At 41.8% G+C, this 24,827-nt stretch overlaps 1 protein-coding gene and 1 long non-coding RNA gene across 3 annotated transcripts in view; one reads left to right on the forward strand and one right to left on the reverse strand.

Moving 5' to 3' along the window:
• gfra4a (GDNF family receptor alpha 4a) overlaps positions 1–16,494 on the forward strand; it is a 385,676-nt gene extending 369,182 nt beyond the window's left edge. Inside the window, exon 11 of the mRNA XM_028565152.1 lies at positions 16,148–16,494. Within this exon, the coding sequence (XP_028420953.1) occupies positions 16,148–16,294 (147 nt within the window). The 3' untranslated portion in view covers positions 16,295–16,494. The remainder of the gene's footprint in view (positions 1–16,147) is intronic.
• LOC114546394 (uncharacterized) lies at positions 1–23,666 on the reverse strand. 2 transcript variants are annotated; one of them, XR_003691051.1, is made up of 7 exons: positions 23,460–23,666; positions 22,643–22,776; positions 15,992–16,335; positions 9,990–10,047; positions 9,345–9,613; positions 2,433–5,721; positions 1–37 (listed from the first exon to the last, which is right to left on the reverse strand). It is a non-coding gene; the product is annotated as an uncharacterized LOC114546394 (long non-coding RNA). The 2 variants fall into 2 exon arrangements; XR_003691050.1 differs by lacking the exon at positions 1–37 and having other exon boundaries at positions 1,405–5,721.
• Positions 23,667–24,827: the final 1,161 nt, after the last annotated feature.

Consider the following 24,827-nt stretch of genomic DNA (forward strand, 5'->3'; position numbering starts at 1 on the left):
GCTAGTAGCAACGTTGATGGAGGCCTTCTCCTAAAACCTAAAAACCTTCACAAGTCGAAATACAATGCAGGTGCTCCTGCTTGTAGCAAGCTGTGGATAGCCCGTTACTGCTACCAAAATATAGAATAGATTTCCAAGGAGGCAAAATCCCGAGTGGTCCGCTTTAACTCCCGCTAGCAGGCAGGCTAACTAGCCATTAGCACAACAAATACCTACACGTTAGCTAACGGAGCGGAGAAAAGTTTTGCAAACAACGGAAAAACTGCGGCCGGACAGGTCCGGTTAAAATACAGCTAAAACGGTGTAAATAGTGACTGTATTTCGTTGTGGAGAACTTAAAATCGCAAGACGTTAAGCGTCTGCCGTTGTCTATAACATGAAACAGGAAGTCAAAAGGATGTGCCGATATACACGTTATTCCATTACCGTTAGTCGTGTGCCTAGGACGAATTCCGCGAAGGAACGCGTGGATGTAAGAATTTCTAATGTGTAATGTGGGAGTTAAAGACAAAAATTATGGCCCATCTTCCCTATAAGTTTAAAGGGGTGATAGAATGATTATATAGGGTATTTTACACTGTTCCTTAAGGTCTCCTAATGAGGTATGTAACATTGGTTGGGCTGAAAATTGCCCGAATGCTATTTTATTAGGCCCTTAACTACCCTGTGAATATGGCTCTATTTGGAACAAGACTACATAGAAACACGTGGGAGACTCGACAGCAGGTCTCATTGCAAAGTTATACATTGTTTGTCGGGCTATTACGTCTATTAAATTCACTTCGGAGACTTTTTTAAGCGAGAAATCAACTATGTAAAGCTCAAATATGGGCCGTTTTACGAAAATTGATGGCTTGTTGCAAATTTGGTAAGACTGTGTGTAGGAGTTCAGCTGCCGGTGCTGCCTGTGTTGCTGCCTCGCTGCACGGCCTGCCTTCCTTTACACGCTGTGCGTTTCAAAATCCACTAAGTAGGCAAGGAGAGGATTGAAAAGTATTTATTTAAGTAAAATCACGAGAGCGTAAACGTGTACGCGGGCACACGGGCTTCTCTCATCGGACTGAATTTTCCCCCGGTTGGTGCACAGACTGGTCCCGGTCTTTTGGCACGCGCCCTCTTTGTCGGCTGTTAGGCAGACTTTAGCTGTGCTGATGGTCGGAAAGAACAATGCGCCGCTGTTGCCCGTCACAGGTTGAGGAATAACTTATTCTCATGGTCAAACTGATATTAACTTCGTTGCTGCGCTCTTGTTGCTTTCTGACCACCGTCATACAGTGCATACAGTATCCTTTTCTCATTTTGCATGACTAAGCTGTCACAGTGCTCTTCCACTAAACACACAACTATAATTCAACTATGATTTGTATCCTCATAAAGCATAGCCAGCTTGACTGATTCTTTTTATTTCTTACAGATCCCCCTTTTCACACCTCAGGTGTGAATACTACTAAGTTTAGGATTATATGGCCCTCAAACTGGTAAATAATTGGCCGCGAGATTAATATGGCATAGCATTACATTGGCGATTCGCTTCCTTCATTGTCCGAATCAGTCTCGTCACCATCCTCCATCCCCGACAGGGGCATGGAGTAGGCTGGAGGAGCATCTTTCTGGGGATCTTTTTTGGTCAGAGCCACATCGATCCATCTGTGCAAGGGATGCAACAGCATCCACAACACACCAATATGCCCACAAACACTGCCACGGACATAAGCACGGAGAGCACAATTGCTTTGTATTTGCCAAAAACGTTCTCTGCTAGTTCATTGGCTAGAGAGGTCGACCCCTCCGAGGCTCTAGTGATGCTACCGTCCGGGGCAGTATTATTGGGAATAAATGTACAACAGGCATCTCCAAACATGTGGCATTCACACCCCCTTTTTCTGCCAACAACATGTCCAGCGCCATACGGTTCTGAAATGCCGTGAGTGAGGAGGCGGCCGATTGTTCGGACACACCCCTCTGGCCATCCCTAGTCCGGTTCAAAAACCTCCGCTGGTTGTAGTATATATAATTTATCCAGTCCGCATTCTTGTTTGTAGTTATCCAGGGCAGTATTCTGCAGATTCTGAGCTTTGAACTCCTCTGGTACACCCCTTGTTATTCCAATTGCATCTATATACACCCTACTATCTATAGACGAACGGTGTGCTTGGATCTCCCCGTGTACCAAAACCCAAGTCGGTGTCTCTTTTAGCCCTCTTCAAGGAATGTTTGTGGTAGGTAGACTGTATTGGCTTCCCTGCGCTAATAGGAAGCATGGTAATCGGCAATAATAGGGACACTAAGGCGCAGGTAAGGATGGTCTAAGGCGGGGCTGTGTCCCATGGGAACGAACGAAGATGTGTTGTAGGTGTACGTACGAAACTTCTTAGCTAGGTGTCCCACATTCATGGTAGAGCTGTTGGGTTGTGTGATGCAAGTATAGTTACCAGGGTAGGCGACCGCTCCTGGAGGCGGTTGTATTGCACGCACTCTGGGATACAGGAGAGACAGGGTCCTGCAGACATCACTTTCCATGGTCACATCACTGTAAAGACTTAACATACAATTATAACCAATAAGGTCGTCCACAGGTGAGAGTGGGAATGGTACTGTCCCCAAATGAGGTCTTGCTTTAGCACAGATAACACAGTCAGACATTTTATGCGTTCTAGCAGTACATTTCATCATTTTGAGCCACGTATTACCTGAGGGTGTGAAACCAGTTTCCATCTCCAACCTTTCCTCAATGTTAAAGTCCTCTAGGTTCAAATATTTTACTAATGGCCCTTTAGAGTCTTTCAGGACACCCATACCTGTGTTCATCTTTCCCTTCAGCATACAATCCCATAACATAAGTCCCTGCGTCCTCTGGTTTTGGATCCTTCAACGTCACATATATAGGATTACATTTCTGTTCCTGGCGTCGTCCTTCCTGCTTTCTACCTACACTCGGTCTGGATTTCAGGTCCCTATGTGTTATCGTAAGGTGCGTTGTATCATATGGTTCACATCCCACATTTCCCCAATCTGAGCCTGTGTTAGCTATGGCACACTTCCAACTGCTACACCACTTGTCTGAGTTGGTCGTGACGCATATGCGTGTGACTTCCTCTCTTCTGTTTTTGGTGGTGCATGGCACTATGTCGCATAGGTCTAATAGGGCTGTGCTTGTGTGTCCCCTAATAAATGACAATGTGATCTGTCCCTTTGTTCTAGTCACCTGAACCTCCCTTCTTCCTCTGTCATATTTGGTATCTATGAACCAAAATAACAACATAACGAGTATGGCTGTAGATATTAGCATACCTACCCAGACCTTCCGTGTGCATCCATAGTCTGGGTTCACTCCCTTGGCCTGAGTGCCTAAGTTTGAACGGGAGTGGCATTGTTGATCAAATCAGCTCTAACTTCCCTCAAATCACGGGAAGGTGTAGGTGCTGGGGCACAATGTGTCAGGTGGTGGCAAGCAGCTCCTGCCTTAACCTGCCGTAACCTCCCTCACTTCGTACGGTCCGAGCCACCTGGGCTCGGTCCACTTTCTCTTGTGGACTTTCGCTCGCACCCAGTCACCTACCTTGACACTGCTCCGGGGCTCCTCTTCTCCCGGGGTCTGTGCTCTGGCGACCTGTTCAATGCCTTCATGTAGTCATCATATTCTTGTTTCCCTGGGTGGGCCTGGCATTTTTCTTCCAGTCAGTAACTCATGAGGAGATAAGTGTGTGTCAGATCCTGGGGAACTGCGCATGGACGTAAGAGCTAACGGCAGTGCTTCTACCCATGTTAGTTTTGTACCTTCACATGCTTTAGCGATTTTTCTTTTCAGTGTCTGGTTGGCCCTCTCCACTAATCCCTGTGATTGTGGATGATAAACTGACCCATATCTGTGTATGATCCCTAATGCCTCTTCTACTTTCTGTAGATGTTTGTTAGCAAAATGAGATCCATTGTCTGATCTTATTGTGCGTGGTACGCCATATCTGGGTACTAGTTCATTTTTCAGCCATTTTACAACTGTCTGTGCCGTTTCATCTTTACTTGTTATGGCTTCAACCCATTTTGTGAATCTGTCTACCATTACAAGGAGATACAGTACCTTTTTCCCCCTACTCTGTTCTCTGGCCCCATATCTGTGAAATCTATGGTGATTGAAAGGGGCTGTAGGCACAGGGAATTTTCCTGCTGGGGCCTTGAATGGTTTCTTGTTATTGTGTTTGTTGCATGTGTCACATTCTTCCACAAAGTTGGTGATGATGTCTGACATCCATGGGTGCCACCATAGTTCTTTCATGTTTGTAAGGGTTCTTCTGGTTTCCTCACGGGTGGGGCCGTGCCGGAGCCACTGTGTGTCCAGTGTGTGACCTCCGAATGCCGTCTTTATCCTTGCGTGCTCCTTTTCTCTGCCGTTCTGAATGTTCATATGGCCTCTTCTTGGATGTCTTTTATGTTTTCTGCTGTTAGTTCTGTTGGTCCTCCCTCTGGTTGTAGTGTCATTTGTCTGGGAGTGTACCCTCCAACTTCTTTGGCTCTTTGGTCTGCTGCTTCATTTCCTTTTGCCAACCTTGTGTCTGCTTTGTCATGTCCTTTGCACTTCGTTATTGCCACTGCTGCTGGCGCTTTTACTGCTTCCAGTAGGGTTACCAGTTGATCCTTGCTGGTGGTCAGGAAATTCCTCTTCTGCCATTGTGGTCCATCTATATGCACCGCTCCATGTGCGTATGCTGAGTCTGTGTAGATATTGACCCTTTTCCCTTCTGACCACTGCAGTGCTTTTGTGAGTGCCAATATTTCAGCCATTTGTGCTGATGCAGGTTGTGGTATTATTCCCGAGTCCACTTCGGTGTGTGTACCGTCTGCGTGTTGTTCCATCACCGCATAAGCAGCCACATTTCCATTTTCTCCTTTGTAGCAGCATCCATTATGTGTACAGCCAATGTTGTGCGTCTGGCAGGGGTTCGTTTTTCAGGTCTGGCCTGAGTTTCAGTTCTTGTGCTGCCACTTCTTCACAGCTGTGGGGTTTTCCGTGTCCCATTTTGTCTGCCAAATTGATGGCTGAGGTTACAAAAGTGATGTGGGGTTGTCTCAGCTCCTTCTGTATTTTCAGTTTTCGTTCGGTACCGAACGTGAATGCATTGCTCTGCAGGAATGCGGTCACTCCGTGGTCTGTGTGGATCTGCAATGGGTGATGCGTGACCAGGTGGGTAGTTTTTTGGACAGCTTTCGATAGTGCAGCCAGATGTTGAGCACAGGATGTTTGTCCTTGTTCAATAGTGTCCAATTTCGAGCTGTGGTAGGTTAGCACTAACCTGTCTCCCCCTTTTTTCTGGAAAAGAACGGCATGAACATGTCCGTTCTTGACAGAAACATTGAGATGTAATGGAATGGTTTAGTCAGGTGCAGCCAATATGGTGGCCTGGGAGAGTGCTTCCTTAGTGAGGGAGAAGGCTGTTTCAGCTTCAGGAGACCATTGGAGGAGAGCATTTAGGTTTCTGTTTCCAGCTTCAGCCACTAGGTCTCCGAGTGGTTGGATGAGGAGGGTGTAATCAGGGATATAGTTTCTGCTGTACCCCGTCCAACCCAGGAAAGACAACATGTCCTGTACTGTTTCTGGGCGAGGATGCTGGAGAATGGATTCTCGATGTTGGCTGGATAGGGTCTGACCTGTGGCAGAGACTTCTCTTCCCAGGAAGGCAACCTTCCTCCTGCAACACTGGACTTTTTCCTTCTTGACCTTATAACCTTTGGATGCAAGAAATAACAGGATGCAGGGCTTGACATTAACTTTTTGAGGCACTTGTCCTTCGGACAAGTACATTTACGTTTCACTTGTCCATGCATAAAAGTCACTTGTCCGGGTAAAGATTCATCATTTTATAAAAAAAATAGTGTTTTGCTAATGCAGAATTTGAACAAACCATTGAAAGCATCCAAACACTATCAACATTAATACAATTCTGTTGAAACAGTAGAAACAAACGTGCCCCAGGTTGATTTCCCCTTCAACAAGAAAAAAGGATCTCCAGACTCCATAATACAAAGTAATATGTTGCACGCCGGTGTGCAGAAGTTAATATATTGAGATTCTAATTCAATATTAGAAAGTTTGTCATTACTTTCAGATTCCTAGTCAATATTCTAAGTTACTTAGTCAATATATTGAGATACTAAGTCGATACTTTGAGTTATTGAGTCAATATATTGAGATTGTAAGTCAATATTTTAAATGTTCTTATTGGTTTGAGATTCTTTGTCAATATTCTGAGTTACTAAATCAATATATTGAGATACTAAGTCAATATTTTGAGTTAAATCAATATAGTGAGATATTAAGTCAATATATTGAGATACTAAGTAAATATTTTGAGATAAGTCAATATATTTAGATGCTAAGTCAATATTTTGAGATAAATCAATATATTGAGATACAGAACAATATAGTGAGATATTAAGTCAATATTGAGATACTAAGTCAATTTTTTTTATTAAGTTTTCTGATGACACAGCAATTTTAAGCTTATTAAAAAGGAAAGATAATGTTTCACACTATCTCTCTGAGGTAGACAGATTTGTTGGCTGGTGCGATAATAACTCCTTAATACTGAATGGAGCCAAGACTGTAGAGATCATTTTGGATCCTAGAAGTGTAAGAGACCATAGTCCGGTAATGATATATGGTAATATCATTGCACAGGTACCTTCACATAAGTACTTGGGAGTTTATATAGATAATGCACTATGTTGGTCTTCTCATGTCAACAATCTTTGTTCCAGGTTACAGCAGAGGCTATATTTTTTACGAAGGTTAAAAGCGTTCGGAGTAAATCAGAGAATTATGTACTTGTTCTACCAGTCTATTTTTGAGAGTTTGATCAGATATGGTATTACGGCATGGTATGGTAATTTGACTGTCCAATTAAAATCAAGGTTGGGACGATTGGTGCACATGGCTTTTAAAATTATAGGGGGTGTGGGGGAACGATCACCCCAAGAGCTATTTGATGCTTCAATTCTAAATAATGCCAAGAAAATTGTGAGAGACGATACACATATCTTGAATGACAATTTTAAATTATTACCTTCGGGAAGGAGGTACAGGGTCTTGATGTGCAGGTCTAATCGACTAAAAAACTTCTTGTGCTTTTTTTTTTTTCTTGTTCTTATTTGTTTTAATGGATGCTGTATTGTGTGAATGATCTATTATTGTGTTTTTATGTATTTGATCATGTGTTTTATGTACTTTGATCATGTTGCTTTGCATGACTAGACTATGCACGGTGTCCAAGACAAATTTCCCAGTGATGGGACTAATAAAGTATAAGGTAAGGTATTTTGAGATAAATATATTGAGATACTAAGCCAATATATTGAGATTCTAAGTCAATATTTGACATTTTCTCATTACTTTGAGATTCTTAGTTTATATTCTGAGATACTAAATCAATATTTTGACCAGAGGTAGTGGTGACTTGAACTTCTACTATATCTAAAATAATTTTGTAGACATAACAATGGAATTTGCCACTAAATGTTGGTGTTAACTTTTTTTATACAATTTTACAAATTTCTACCCGGCAGAGGCTGAGTTACCGAAAGGATCCTTTTAAAAAGGTGTAGCTACTTTACAGTTGATTATTACCTGATATTTAATCTGCATATTGTTTTTATTGTTTTTGTTCAAAAGGAGGAAAAAAAAAAAAACGACATTATAGAACGGCTTGTGGGAAATTTAAATGATTTATTAAAAATGTAACAACAATAACTTATAAAAATAACTTATTTCACCAGTAAGTTCCTGTTAAACGACAGAAACAACCACTAGCTGTCAGCATTTTAACTGTTTACTCCAGCTGCTAGCTAACGATAGGCTAAGGTTACTTGCTGTTGAGTCTAGTGTTAACTAGCGTAACATGCGGCGATGTTTAGGTTGCCTCTAACGTCCGTTTTTGGAGCATCCGAGAGAAGCGCAGGCATTTCAGTGGCAACGCGTTGCAATTCGGTCCGGCAGATAACGGTCGTTAAGGCACCGGTGCCGTATTAGCACCGGGTCTCTCCTTTTCTGTCAACGATGTGACGAGGAGGTAACGTTAAGGCGGAGTAAGTTAGCAAGCTAACGTTAGCTAACTAACACCGGCAGGTTCACCGTGCTTTCATGCTGCATTGCTTACAGAGAACGAGCTGAACAGCGGGCTGGGTCTAACGTTAGCGGTCCGCTGACCGGGATTGCGGGGGAAAGAAATTATAGTTTCAAATCGGTAACATAGACGTAATGAGTGGCACATGACGTGAACTAAAATGGCATTTTAGTTTGTTTGAGTTTTAACTTATCCAGTGGGACAAGTAAATTTCTCTTCCACTTGCCCTCCAAAATTTCCACAGAAAAAAAAGCTGGAAAATATACAGTACAGGCCAAAAGTTTGGACGCGCCTTCTCATTCAATGCGTTTCTTTATTTTTCGGGACTGTTTACATTGTAGATTCTCACCGAAGATATGGAATTACGTACTTGACAAAAAAGTGCCAAATAACTGAAAACGTGTCTTATATTTTAGTTTCTTCAAAGTAGCCACCCATTGCTTTTTTTGATAGCGCTGCAAACCCTTGGTGTTCTCTCAATGAGCTTCATGAGGTAGTCACCTGAAATGGTTTTCACTTCACAGGTGTGCTTTGTCAGGGTTATTTAGTGGAATTTGTTCCCTTATTAATAAAAAAGCAAACAGCGGCTACTTTGAAGAATCTAAAATATAAGATACGTTTTCAGTTATTTCGCACTTTTTTGTCAAGTACGTAATTCCATATGTGTTCATTCATAGTTTTCATGCCTTCGGTGAGAATCTATAATGTAAATAGTCATGAAAATAAAAAGGAAACGCATTGAACGAGAAGGTGCGTCCAAACTTTTGGCCCGTACTGTACGGCGCACCCGTGATGCAGCGACAGCATCCCCCCCACCCACCGTTTATGCTGCATTAAACGATGACAATCGGCCCTCAAGCGCACTGCCGCCACCTGCCGGCCCGGAGTGGAATATTTCCACTTTTATGATGGAGTAAGATCGATACTTGAGATCTAAAATGACCGTTCACGTTTACTACCCAAAGTGGAGTAACTAAAATTATTTATTTTTAATATTTAGTATTTATCTACTCGCTACTATTTAGTTCTACTCTCTACTAATATTATATCCATCTCTCTCCGCAAATTAAAATTAACGCACTATATGTGGTAAGAACTAGCCTTACGTTTACCCTGCTATCTTTACCTTGTTAGGAATGTAAAAAGTGCGACGAGCGCAGTTTCCTAATTTACTGTGACGCGGCGCTTTGTGTCGGTTGTTGACGTGACTTCCCGATGACGTCCGCGTACCTTTGCTGTGGGGAGGTTCCAGGGCTGCGAGTACTTGAGCGAGGCTCCACGGTCTGGTGAGGATACAGAGGATATCCAGAATACCGGGGATAGTAGGTGGGCCCGTTGGCCTCCGGCGCCGACTCCTCCGTCTCTGGCCGACGACGCAAACCGCCTCGGATGCACGGCTCCTCTTGTACTGCCCGGAACGGCTCATCCGCCGCAGGTGCGGCTGGCTGACCGGCCATGCCCACGGCAATCGGGTAACGGGCGCCAGCTGGCCCTCATTCCTGCAACACACCGACCAATGCACGGAGCCAGATTAGACTTGTGCATGTGCACCCGTTAACACAATTGCATGTGGGAAATCTTCTGGGAAGCCAAACAGTTGTCACACAATACACAAACACACCCACACTGACAGGGAGAGGAGAGAGAGACACACACACACACACCGCTCATTCACACAACAGAAACACACCACTCACTCACTCTCTCACACACCCAACCACAGAGACACACGGACCACTCACACACCCTCCTACAGACAGACACACACCCACACTGACACACCACTGACACAACACACACACCCACACAAACGGACACGCACACACCACATATAGGAGCCATGTATATTGTATGTTTATGGTTTATAGTTTTCACCTATTACGTAATGTAGGACGTCATGGGGGTTGGTCTCACAATCAGTCTACTTATTAACCTGCATGGCGGAAGAGAGAGAGAGAGAGAGAGAGAGAGAGAGAGAGAGAGAGAGAGAGAGAGAGAGAGAGAGAGAGGGTGAGCTGGGGTTTTTGCATTTTCTGTTGACCGCAAGTTTTTCCACCTTTACCTTTTTGCAGTATTTTCAGGCAACTGGATTTTCTTTATTAATGTTTTTTTTCCCCACTTTCAAATCAACAGTGGAGTGGATCTGAATTATTCAAACGACACGTCGTACAGGTGATTGTTCCCTGACTTAGCCTCTCGGCGGCTTAGGGAGGTTACAAAGAACTCACTATACACACACACACACACACAAACCACTCACACCAACATGGCGTCACGATTTTGCATAAACACAAACACCACTTTTCTAAAGCCAAATGGTATGTCATCTGTAGGCATTTTGAGCTATCCGCGTGTATGTCTACGCTGTATACAAACATACACGACACGCGCACCGCATGGCGTCGCCACGTCGCTCGTTATCGCGAGAACAACACATATTTGAGGTTGGGTTTAGGAAAAGAACACCACGACGGTGACCGACGTTGCACGCTTAAGAAAACAATAAACAGTTGGGTTTGGGGAAGGCTTAAAAAACTAAAATTTACAAAAAAAACTAAAACTAAAAGAAGACAGCTAAAAAACGCCACACGCGGGACACCAACCCAGCTCTCCTGGGCAAAAGTCCTGCGTCTTACCCATCCGCCACCCCAACCGACTTCCTTCTGTCCCTTCGTTCTACGGCGAAAATTCACACGTAATGTAGGTCAATGGCAGCCAAACGGCGTTGAAAAACACACTATAAAGCCATTATGAGTCTTGATAAAACAACAAAATGGCATACGAATCATACATACGCCACTTTATGCGATCAGTCTGCTCACACACACACACACACACACACACACACACACACACACACACACACACACACACACACACCCAAACACACACACACACACACACACACACACACACACACACACACACACACCCAAACACACACACACACACACACACACACACACACACACACACACACACACACACACACACACAACAAACACACCCAAACACACACACTAGGGCTGGGTATCATTCAGAATCTTTCGATCCGGTGCCAATTTCGAAACCTCAGTAACGATACTATTTTCGATACCGTATGTTTTAAAATCCATTTCAACATCAACAAAAATACATTAAACACAAAGCTTTTATTTTCCAACTTAATTGTGAATCACAACAGTTATCAAAATGTAAAAATTCTGGTAACACTGCTCACTCAGAGTAACATTAATAAAGTCAGTCATCAGGGCAGAGAAACCACCGTTGTGCCTGCTTGTAAGGAAATGTAACGTCAACAGCACCGCGACCGCTTTCGGCTCGCCATTAATATAGTATCGCGGCAAACGCTGTCTGCGTTAAGTTTTGAAAAACTGTAACTACACTTGAAACCGCTTTATCGGCATTGCTGTGACTCACTGTGACTTCAACAAAACTAGAGCGCCGACGACGTAGTTTACTCGGTCCGCACCTCTCCGAGTGTGTGTGTGCGTGCGCCGGTTGGAGCTCCGCTCTCTGTCAGTATGCAGAGAGGACAGATAAGCTTGCACTTAAGCGTTCAGACGCTTTTGGCACCGAAAAATGTATAATTTTTCGATACTCATAGGATCGGAGAACACACACACACACACACTCACAGACAGACATACACTTACACACACACCAGAAAACAAGGCCAGATACACAGAAAGCAATAAACCCGTTCTATTTAAAAAAAAAAAAAAAAAAAAAAAAGTCGAGCGCCGACGAGGACGCGCGGCCGAGCGACTTTAAACTTGAGTAAATCGGCACGTTTCTGGATAACCGCGCTGGATCTAGCTTCTGGATCATGCACACGGCACGCGAATTCGTGAGGGGAGGGAGGGGCTGGAGGCAGCTCCTCTGTGTGCGCGCAGTAAAAGAAAATACACCGATGTATATATTTTTACTTATTTAACTGTCTAGTAAAGTTCAAAGACAGTGTTTAAAAAGTACAATCCACATGTTTACATATTAAAGCGGGAAAAAAAAATCTTTCGACTGAACTTTTTTTCAGGCCGAGTCGTATGCGCTTTGCGTCTACCTGTACGGATAGCGCCCCTTTTGCCATCGCGCCCTATTGCTTTTTCACGTACGACGAGATGTAAACGGCAAATTAAATGGACTATTGCGAGCGTCGTCTTTTCCCGATGAACAAAACGACATTTCGGTACCGTCCCGCGACTAATTCAATTCAATTCTATTTTATTTACAGTATCAAATCGTAACGAGAGTTATCTTGAGATGCTTACAGAAACAAGTAAACTCCCCCGAGCTAGGTTGGTAACGAGTGTTTCTGGGACGAGGACGCACGCTAAAGGAAGCGATGAACAGAGAGAGGAGAGAGCGGCTTGTTATGTCACAGGAAGGAAGGAATTTCCCCGGCAGCCTAGATGGTTAAGGAGAGGAGCCCGTCGGGCGATAACTCTCCCCGACCGGATCGGGCCGCGCTGGCCCGCCTCCCTCTCTGTGCTCTCGATATGTTATTAAATATACGATAGATGAATCTGAAGACTGTGAAGAGAAGCAGAGATGCCGTGTCTGCAGCGAAGCACCCTGCCCCGCCGGTCGCTCCTCAACTATAAGCTTTATCAAAGAGGAGGGTTTTTGGTTTATTCTTAAATGTAGCGACGGTATCTGGTAAGCTGATAAGGTGATTGAGTGTGTGAGGAGGATTTATTTGGAGGATTTATCGTCAATATTAACGAATTGAAATCGATCGGAGAAACGGGACTCAAACCGGCTCGGTGTGATTCCTTTAATGCCGACTAAACGTTCCAATCTCCGTAACGGGATGGTGTGGTCGATGGCGTCGAATGCGGCGCCAAGATCTAATAAGACGAGTCCTTTGTCGCGATTCTCTGCCACGATTTTTTCTCACGATGTGTAATGTTTATTGCACACATGAACCGTGACAAAACAAAACAAATGGCAGTACCGAACACTGATTTTTAGCACCTATAGCACATAGAGGCTTCAATCAAAGAAAATAAAGTAAATACTGGCCATTTAAGTACAGTAGGCTACCAAAAACCATGTCTTTACTAGAGGCGGGCGATATATCGTTTAGACGATAATATCCAAATTGTTGTCTGGACGATATGCAAAATTGGGATATCGAATATTTCATAATTTGTACAATCCAACCCCCCAAACATGAAAAGAGCTGAAGGAAGTTAAAGAGAAAACAAATAGCGCACACTATAACCTTCTAAACAATTATATGTAGTGATTTTAATACTGTAGGGGTTTGTTTGACTGTATTTTTTTGTACAAAATCACGATTGTCCCGCAAGAGAGTAAGCTGCTACTAGTTCTTACCTGTGCTTTATGATGTTCACTCATGTCAACAAAGATGGCGGTGCGCGATTGTGCAGTGGCTCTCCTCTCGGTGTATATTTATACAAGTACGTACAGCTACACTGAACTAATCAATACAGCACCACGATACAACACAGCCGTTACGAGAGCCTTCCAGGCGGCCCATAACATCCCGGAGGACATAGCCTGACCGAGCCTTTCAGGTTGTTGTCGGCGCTAGCACGCTGAGCTAGCTATCTACCGGCAGAATGAGAAAATAACTCCGGCACGACCAGAGGCGGAGGACTGCATTTTTGTGCACAATGAATGGAGTACCGACCGCAGGATCGTTGCCCAGCACGGCTCACCTGACCTGGAGCCCTGTCGGTAATATACAGGCCATTTTATTTACTACGATACCATAGTGAACAAACTGCAGCGCGATCACCCGGAGGGGATACAGGGGACTTTAACAAGGCGTCCTTAAAGTCTGTACTCCCCAGCTTTCTCCCAGCATGTAGATTGTGTTACTAGAGGGAAGAACACACCAGACCATGTTACTCTAACATCAAGAAAGATACAGAACTGCTCCTCTCCCTCACCTGGGCCAGTCAGATCACATCCAACTATTCCTGATCCCAGCATACATCAGTCAGATCACATCCAACTACTCCTGATCCCAGCATAAAATATCAAAACCTGGCCTGACACAGCCCTGTCCCAGCTCCAGGACTGCTTCCAATAAGGACATGGTTGTGTGCAATATGTTACAGAACATAGCCCTTTGTTTGTTATGATTTCATCTTGCTTTTATGCTGCACAATTTACATTACAGCAGAGGTGTACAACTGAATGTGTACTCAGAGTTCAATGTTCCTACACTAGTTCAATTAGTATTAGTATAGTATTTTCTCTTTAAATTGTTTTTACTTGAATACTTACATTTTAAAGAAAATAAATAAGAACTGTTTTCATTCAACATTGTGCCTATTATCATCAGTGAAAGGATAAAGGATATCGTCTAATTATCCCTAAAGCTGAAGACATGAAAGGGGAGAGAGAGAGAGAGGAGTCGAACCTCTATATTTACCAACCGAGCTATCCGGGCGTCCTGCGTCTGTTATTGTTGTTGAAAACAAGTGAAGGAGCTTTCTCAGAGATCTGTTTTAATAAAAGAGCTTGTGAAAAGTGGCTTTGACTTAAAACTGAACATTTAGCCCACTTTGTTAAAAAAATACAGAGCTATATATCGTGTATCGGCATTCAGCGTTAACGGCGACGCGAGGAAAAATGTGGGTGCGCCTAAATTTTGTGCTGGTGCACCTAAATAAAAAAAGTTAGGCGCACAAGTGCAACCAAGGCAAAAAGTTAGTCTGGAGCCCTGTTATGTATATTAATCAAGTCCATATGCATTTTACAAAGTCTGTTCACAGGAGTCTTACCGTTATTTCATTGCTACTCTCTCCCTCGGTTGTGCATTTCATAAATATCCTATCGCATTCACACTCTGTGCCGTCTCCGGGTGAAAAATCTACCCCGAGGCCCTCAGAATTTCAAGTGAATTTCTCTGCCGTTAAAACAAATAGGGACATTGTTGTTTATTGTTATTATATATATTATAATTTGCCCTGCTGGGCGTATTCTTTGACAAGCCAGAACATTCTTTGGACCGGTTAGTACGGTGGCCGAGAGCCAAAACTAGCAAGCGTCGCGTAACTGTAGCAGTAACGTTAGTTCAACTTTGTTTCCAGTTTTAGATGTAAAGTTAATGAAAGAAAATGTCTGTTTTTTCCAATATCGTGCAGACAGACGCTCACCGCGCCTAAAAGGAAGTTGTTCCTCGCCGCTGTTGCACTAAATTCTCGCTCTTGGGGGAATTCAATTGAATTCAGTTTTATTTATAGTATCAAATCGTAACAAGTTATCTCAAGGCACTTTACAGATAGAGTAGATATAGACCGCACTCTGTAATATACAAATACCCAACAATTCCAGTAATTCCCCCGAGAGCAAGCGTTTAGTGCGACAGTGGCGAGGAAAAACTCCGTTTGAGGGAGAAACCTGGGAAAGATCCGGGCTGTTGGTGGGTGGTGTCTGACGGTGCCGGTTGGGGGTGTGATGAACAATGGCAATAATAGTCACAATAAAGATAAAGGAACAGTGACTACAAATAGTAGTTGTAGTAGTTTGTGGCGTATCAGGGCGCTGCAGGCCAGAGCGTATTGGGTGTTTGTAAATTATAAAGAGTGGTCTAGACCTACTCTATTTGTAAAGTGTCTCGAGATAACTCTTGTTATGATTTGCAAGTTCAATTTGCCAGTTCAACTGGTTATTATAAAATCAAAAGTTTTTTAGACGAGTCAAACCGGAAATCAAACGACATTTCATTCAACTGTCGTTATATACTATGTTGTTACCGGTGATGCTCGGGTTTAAGTGTGAAAGATGAAGACGGAAGAATAATCTAGAGATGGAGCCAATCTTGAATACGTTTGCAGAGAAAAGCATCTCTCGTTGTGAAATTGCATCTGGCCGACAAGTGGCAACGTAATACTTACGTGCTCGCTCCCGAAATCTCTCCTCCCAAATGAGTTGCCGCCTTTGCCGAGGAGATGTTCCCGGTGTGCGATCTGGAGGCAGATAACAGAATTTGTTTTATTACTTTACCAAAATAAATGGATGACTAATCGTGACACGTGTCCGTTTTCTTCAAGGCAAACGAGAACGACAGATTGTGGGGCGACGAGGGAGACTCCGCTCTTCCCTCTCCGGGCCTGTCGGACCATGGAGTCGAGCCCCTCCGCCTGTCCCCGCTGCTGGGCCTCGGATGGCTGCTCCTGCTGCTGCTCTCCGACCAATGAGAGGCCTCGCTCGCCTGGCCTCCGCTGACCAAACTCCAGACCTGGGGGGGAGGGGTTGGTGTGAGAGAGAGAGAGAGAAACAGCCATTCTATGTGTCAAATGATAGTGGGAAAAAAAGTCGACTGTCACAAGAATCACACTTAATCTCTTTTTGTAAATCATGACTCGGAGCACATGTGTTGTGCAGCCCTTAAGAAGAGAAAACCACAGGGGATGGGGGGGGGGGAGAGACAGGAAGTACACACCTCATTTCTTGCTTCACGCCTGCCCAAATAAACTCTTACACAACACACATGCAGACTTTGCTCATACGAAAATAACGTCCAAGCTACAGAAGGGCCCATGGGCTCAGGTGTACAGTGAAGAGACACTGAAGATGCAGTGTGGGAAAAACAAAATAAAAAAAAATAATCTTTTGTCCCTGAACACTTCTTGATGTTAAAGAAAAAAAAAAAATATTACATGTTAAGACTTTTGTCTCAGATAAACTGTGATAAAGTGTAACACGAAATTTAAGGTGGATGTGTGTTTGTCCACATGCAGCACTCTACTCCTTGTTCTTTATTTTGATCGCACATTTTGTCTGTTTTTTAATTGAGACGTCATTTTGTTACCGAGAATGTTAGATGGAAGCACATTATTGAGTCAAATTGCAATTAATTTGTTTGACTGTTGTGTTTTAAGTTGCAGGATGAACAGATCATTTCCAAATAAAGAATATATATAGAAAGAAAATGTATTGAAATTTAACATTCAAATAAGATTAACATCTCCCAAAGTCTATCAAAGTGTTTTATTTTGTCAAACAAGGACCTATATTACTTATTAGCTTTTAGAGTATTGTAAATTGTTTTAATTTTAAAAGCTATAAATCATTTTGTACGAGTAGATGTCACTTTTCGAAAATGGTGATTACCTCACTTTGGAATGGGACTCTTAACATATTCATTCATTTAGCTTTAAGTGTGAGGGCCTGACAAACATTTGGGTTTGTTCCTCTTAAGGAACATAAAAAACATGCTTTTGGTGACGCCAAAAGATGGAAACAAGTCTATATTTTTTAACTGTATGTGGACTTTGCCGCAGAGAAAATAGCTATCTCTAAGTTTGTGACCGATCGTGGGAAAACAGACGGTGTGGGTTTTGATGCATAACCGGATGCGTATGTTATTTGAGGGACTTGTGAGATGAAGGTGGTTACCCGTGTTGGTTGCTGGGACTCTTTGCTCGACGAGGAACGCCAGAAGATTTACAATATGTACTGTGAAAGCGCAGCTTTGCTCTGTGAAGCGGACGTGTCTATGAAAAGTGTTGAGATCGAGGTTGGTTAGCTGCAAAGGCTCTTAACGAGGAATGTGTCATCTTCAATTCTGCCATTGAAATCAATTATCGGAAGAAACGCCCATTTGTTTCACTGCATTATGAAATTACACAACATATGCTGACTTCAACACCGAGACAGAAAACGTGAGCAGACCGGATAAAAATGACACATTCTAGCTTAAGTTGGACCTAAAAATAAGCTCATAATATTGTTAATTCTTCCTCACCGATGTCCGTGTTGTTTTGAAATGAGAGCCCAAATGGCTTTGAACAGGGTCTTAAGGACCCATCTTCTCACTTACCCCCAGTGGTACTGAGACATGCAGATATTATGATTTTATTTGCCAAGGTTTTGTCATTCTCTGAGATTGTTGCTGCCATCCAAATACAATAAAGATCATTGCATTTTTTTCTTTGGAAAGACCTTCTAGTCATCTTACTGTTGATGCAAAAGCTCCGAGGCCGATAGGCCTCCTCGATTATATATATAAAAAAAAAATCATAACCGCGATTATTTGTCAAAATCGCAATTGCGATTACTCAGTCTTTTGGAAAGATGTTGCAATTATTCAACTTAAACAGTTACACAAATTAACAGTGCAATTTCCCTTAATACGTTTGCTGTTTGAACATCATTTTTTCATTCAAAACGCAAGATTTTTTCCCCCGATTCATTTCTTTTTGTGATCGTTAGGAGCCAAAATCGTGATCGCGATTTAAAATTTGGATTTATTTCAGAGCCCTTGTTTCCACTGAAGCTCCGTTTTGTTTTACCTACCATCTAACCTCCGTACATTTTATCCCTCGATATCGCCATTTTCCTGCAATTTTACTTGTCTCAAACTACGTGTAAATGGGTGTATAATTAAGTCATTTATAACTTGTTTGGCCACTTACAAACGCAACACGATCCTAACAGAGTCGTTAGCTCCGTTTTGCTCTCTACCAACTCTTGAGTGAAATATCTCTTTATCAGCTAAATGCGTGCCCTAAATTGTTTACGCTACTATGTGTCATGAGTAAACACATAGTGTTAAATGCGGTCTCCATACAAAACGCGGGTCGCTTCCTGCAAATAAAGACGACACCGTAAATGAAGGGGAATTCTGACCAGTTTTCTTGTGCGGAGGGAGGGACTTTTTCACCCTTCTCAAACTTTTGGTCTCCTGACAGGGGAGGAAGTACTTGCTCTTTTTCTCCCTGTAGCAGCAACCCTGGCATTAAGTTAAAAATCAATTTATCATCACATACAGGGCGTCATTCGTAAAGATGTTATAGTATAGTGTATATACTACACAGTGTTTACCGTATACTGTATATGTCTATAAAAGTCATACCTTGGGTAATAATAAAAAGGGATTTTATCCAAAGTTTTGTTTTCGATACGTCAGAGAGAAAAATCGCTGAGAGGCTGATTCTGACCCCTTTACAAAGCACAAACGTGTAGAGCCAAAGAAGATCACTCGGGTTTGGTCTTAATTTCTATAATTTTACACGTGCTCGGGCCAGGCTCGGGCTTGCGCTCCGGGTTGCGCGGTAAATCAGCGGTCGTGCGTTTCGATTAGCGCGAAAATGGATGCCGAGGAGGTGAAACGGAGGCTGGCCTCTGGCGATTAGGTTTTGGTTGCACCTGCAAAGAAAGCAAAGTCTGAGGTGTGGAAAACTTTTGACCATGTGCATAATGAGAATAATGAGCGAGTGTATAAATGACTCATTCTCGACAAAAGGCAAAAGAGCTACTGTATATCTTGAGGCTGCGGTGCGAGGGCACATTTGTGAGGCAGCTGAGGTAAAGCACACTGTAGCTGGAAAATGGCTCAGAGTGGATGACAGTAAAAGACACTGTGTGTGAGCAACAAAAAAACTTTAAAATTGCAGTTTTTTTTTTTTAAGTACTTGAAAAGTATCCTGGCATTATTTTAAAATCATCACGTCATCACCTCACCCACATTGCTTGTCTTGACAAAATAAAATTGCATCCTTTTACAAAGCGAGACTCCAGCTGCCCGTGTGCCACCTGTGCTTTGCATATGGCGGCTGTAATTGATGCTAGTCTCCGTGTTTTGGGTCAACGGCTAAGTGGGACAGACCTCCTGCTGTACCACATACAGTAGCCGTGAAGTCTAATGGCTGCTGCAGGCTGATAAAAGGCTTAAAATCTGAGCACCGACAGGAGGCCGAGTACAGCGTAAGATCTGACACTTTTAAAGATCTTTAACGGGCCTGCGACATTTTTAGATCCCCAAATTCTCCTCTCTATCAATAAAAGATTCATCACGTTTCAACAGCGCAAACAAAGCGCCAGTGGTGGAATGTAACTGAGTATGTTTACTCAAGTACTGTACTTAAGTACTAATTTGAGGTACTTGTACTTTACTTGAGTCTTTTCATGCCACCTCCTGCTTCTACTGCGCTACATTTCAGAGAGAAATATTGGACTTTTACTCCACTACATTCATCTGTTACAGCTTCAGTTACTTTACACATTAAGAGTGTTGCACATAAAACACATGTAGTTTATAAAATACAACGTTTTATTGTAAATTAAACTACACAACAATATAACGAGTCCAGCTGGAATAATTAGATGATTAATCACACAACTGTTTGAATCGTTTCCAGTTTCTAAAATGGGAGGATGTTTCTCCATTGAGGACTATTTTTTTTTTAACAATGTCTTTGAGTTTTCGTTTTAAACAAAGAACTAAATAATAATAAAAATAAAAAAGTGTATAAAAATATAGATTAATAATATATATACATATATAATATGATACATAGATTAATAATATATATATACAGTAAAAAAAGTAAATATAAGATAAAAAATAAAATAAAAAATATATAAAATCTGTATTTATACATATATATGTACAAACACCCATGAACAGGCGATGTACTTACATAAACACCCATACATAAAAAAAAAGAAAAGACCTGTACGTTTTTTACAACATCCCAGTAAGAGTGAGGTATACACGTACACACATACATGAAGTCTTTTAACCATCTACATTGAAGAATATATGAACTGTTATAGCTATTAGCTATACATCTACAAAGCATTGAGGACTTTTACTTTTAATACTTTAAGTACATTTTCCTGATGAAACTTACATACTTTTACCTAAGTTACATTTTCAATGCAGGACTTTAACTTGTAACAGAGTATTTTTACTGTATGGTATTAATACTTTTACTTAAGTAAAGGATCTGAATACTTCTTCCCCCGCTGTGGAGCACCCGATGATATACATACATACATACTAATGAGAAACGTTTCAAAACTCTTCTTTTTTAGTCTTTTATCGAAAGCATTCCAAACTAAACTCAAGGTACAAGTCTTCTCTTGTGTCTTTCAACAGTCCAACCTTAAGCAACAACTACATTTTATGTTATCAATGAATAAAAAAATAACTTATTCCCGTTTCTATGCCATTAAAGGTCTTACATCAGTAACGTGTGTAAGCACAGTTCTACATTTGCAGTTGTGTTCGATAGGGAAACAAACTGTATCAAGTATGTACACTATTAGTTAAAGGAATACGCCACCGTTTGTTGAAATAGGGCTTATCACGGTCTAGCCTGGCTGTTGATAGGTGGGACAACGCATTTTTTGTCTCAGTGCAAGTAATTAGGTTGTTTTTTTGTGGCTCACTTTTACTCACAACATGCTAACCGGCAACATAGGATTCCATTCACTACGCTAAGCTAACTGGCGGCGGCGCTGCTGGTGTTGCACCTGACTAAAACAATGCATGCACAAAAAATGCGTTGGCCCACCTATCTACAGCTAGGGGAGACCGTGATAAGCTCTATTTCAACAAACTGTGGCGTATCCCTTTAATATACTTCTAACAGACATGGGTAAACACAATTAAACTAGATAACTACAGTAGGTGACATCAAGAGAAGCAAATGTTTTCATTACAAGAAACTTGTAGCCACATCTGAGCACCACAGATCAGCGGTAAACATAATTGTATTGCTGCAGTGTCTATTAGGGCCTCCTCCACCTTTTACCACATTAAGTTCAAGGTCAAAAATATCACTAGAAAAACAAACAAGACCATGACTGATGTAGGGCTGCACAATATGAGGAAGACTTGCGATAAATAAAAAAATAGAGGTGTAGCTACACTACGGCACTTTTCCTGTCTAACAGCAGTGGTTTAGAACAAACGTTGTGCTAGCGTGCCTGGCTAAAGTTTGAGCTAACGGCGGAGAGTTGCTGACTCAGAGGACACTGATTTTGGATCGGAGAGGACGGCAGCGTGTTTCCCTGCTGAAGAGGTGCTGTAGCTGGTGACTGGTTTGCGTTTTCGTGTGAGCTGTATTTCTTGGACCAACTGTAAGTTGGATTTCTGTGTGTTTGCTTCACTGAAGAGAACGTCCTGCTGCATGTCCACATGAGCTACCATCAGGCCCGCAACTTTTTTTTTACGTTTTACATTGAAATGCTGTAAGGAGGAATCATTTTGTGTAGCTGGAGTGTTTTAAGTGGAAACTGATATGAAACGGGTAAAGGGGTAGCTAGTTGTGTGTAATATCATTTGAATTCATATTGCATTTAGCATATTTGAAAGGTGTGATTTGTGTTATGTTTTTTTGTTATTCAATCTAATGGCAAAATATTATTTGTACATTTAAGTTGTTCAGTAAACAATACCATTTATGTTAAAGAGTTGTCTGGGGTCAGTTATTCCAATACAGCACAATAGATTTGCTGGCTAAAAGTAGGGTGGTATATGACTAATCCATAATAGGTCAACCTTCATGGTAGCTACTTTAAAGAAATGAACCCAAACACTTCATCATTCCAGTCTAAAGTTACATATTGCAGCTTGGGCATTGCATTTGACAATACAAGTTTGTCAAGTCAAATATCCTATATGGCTTTAATAGAAAAATGTTTTTGACGCATCGTGATGCATCGAGATATCCAATCGAAGACCTGATAATAGAAATCGAAAGATCAGTGAAGATTCACACCTCTACTTATTTATATACTGTATATTATATTACCTTACTATCGGTTGATCTGGCCTTTATCCTTCGTCTTGTTCTTTAAAAGACATTTTGAATGAAGCCATCATCCGCTTTTTCGTCAGATTTCTCTTTCTTGGCAGGGAGGATAACTCACTTCAGTTCAGCCTTACCTACAAAATGGTGACGAAAATATAATATCAACTTAAAATGAGTTCTCAAAAAACACTCGATATATGTCACATAATAACAGGTGACACCCTTGCACAAGTGAGAGCAGCTGATGCTATCATTAGATCACTATCATTTACAGTAAAGGAGGCAAAATGAAAAATGCCAAGTGAGTGTTTCTAGGGCTGAAACAGCACTGAAAACCTCCAACAGGTGAGTTACAGTGGGTTTCACCGACAAGAACAAGTAATTATCAGCAAATTGTGACTGTTGCGTATTACTGCCATGGATAGCCAAAAAACAGAACCTGGACAAATGATGTTGTCACGTCAGTCAATTTAAAATAACAAAAAAATATATATATATAATAATACATAATTAGGCTTACTTCCGGCAGAAAGGGAGGAAAGTCTGGCTAAGCGAGACTAGGCCTACTGATAACATACATCACTCAGTAACGATAAACATAACGTTAAATACAGGATAGTCTACACTCGACTCTACAACACCAACTAGGCTACATTAGCATTGCATGTGGCTAGCTTAATCGGTGTTAGGTAAGCTAACGTTAACATCATTGCTTCACGATAGACGAACATACCGTATTAAAAGAAATTTCCTTAGCACATACTGTATACATATTCACCTAACACACTAATAACCGTTAACCGTTGAAGGGACTCACCTACAAAGGGGAGTATTTACATGAAACAAACTTTCCTAAAACTGGAGGGAGGAAGATAACCTTATACGCCAGATTCTAGTGTAACATGTGAATCCGACGTTGTCTCGTCATATCGCGAGAACCCGAAGCAGCTGATTTACAGACATCTCTTTAGCCTATGGGGAAAAACTCTTTTAGGGCTATGTATGTATGTAGGGTAGGTATGTATGATCTATGTTAAAGTCGATTATTATACAACCACATCAGTCAACTATGGCAAATGAAAGATGGCGCAGGATTTCTTCATCGTTCACTCACTCCAGTGTTTCTCAGCAGCAGTGCGCTCAGGACTGCCACTGGTGGTCTCTCCCTTTCTGCCAGAAGTAAGCCTAATTATGTTATGTTATTTTTTTTTATTTAGAATACAATTTACAAAGATTCAGTCATCACCGTCCGCAAACATAAAACTATACATAAATAAGTGAAAATATAATATGAAAGTAAGTATGAAGGTCATAATCAAACAGAAACAAATACAAAATATACATAAGTAAAGAAGTGACAGACTTGCAAACTTCATTAATGATAATGACAGCATGAGTACTTCATTAAATACTTTTGAGTAGATGATATATCAGTTATTAAAATACCTTTCTTATTTGTTACCAATTCAAGAGACTCAAAGTATATGTCCGTTTCAGTTTGGAATAGTTTCAAACATGGTGTTGATTTGGAAAATGCTTTGTGAATATGGAACATAAAATAAAGACATTTACAATATTACATAAATTAGCCTAATTATGTTTGGTTTTTTTATTTTAAATTGACGTGACGACATCATTTGTCCAGGTTCTGTTTCATGGCCGTAATACACAACAGTCACGAAAGCTAGGAAGTCACCAGAAATGTTAATTGAAGGCAGCTTAGTTGCTGCCGGTCTCTCAGTGGTCCTATTATATTATGCAGCCCCAACTTTATTGCACAAAAAGAAAGTTAGTGAGATAGAATGGAAGTTCATCTCGACCGCTTTTGTTCATATTTCACTAAGCCTCCCATTGCATGACCTTCCTCCACAGCGCTGGTTTATTGGCATTTCTTTTAACCAATCGCAATCGTCTTGGGCGGCGCTAAGCTCCAGACGGAGCCACGGTGCCTCTGCAAAATAGCCTCGGGAAGGAACTTGTTTTGGCGGAACGTGTGTGCGTTCAAAGGTTGTTTCAGTCGTGTGACAGAAAACTCAGATTGGACAGATAGTCTAGCTAGCTGTCTGGATTTACCCTGCAGAGATCTGAGGAGCAGTTAACCATAGTCCTCCCAAATCCACCGGAGTTTAGAACGCCGACACAAAGAAAGAGGAAGGTGACGGACATCCGGCCGAAAAGAGTTGGC

This window comes from Perca flavescens, chromosome 20 (genome assembly GCF_004354835.1).
Source record: "Perca flavescens isolate YP-PL-M2 chromosome 20, PFLA_1.0, whole genome shotgun sequence".
NCBI classification, from domain to species: domain Eukaryota; kingdom Metazoa; phylum Chordata; class Actinopteri; order Perciformes; family Percidae; genus Perca; species Perca flavescens.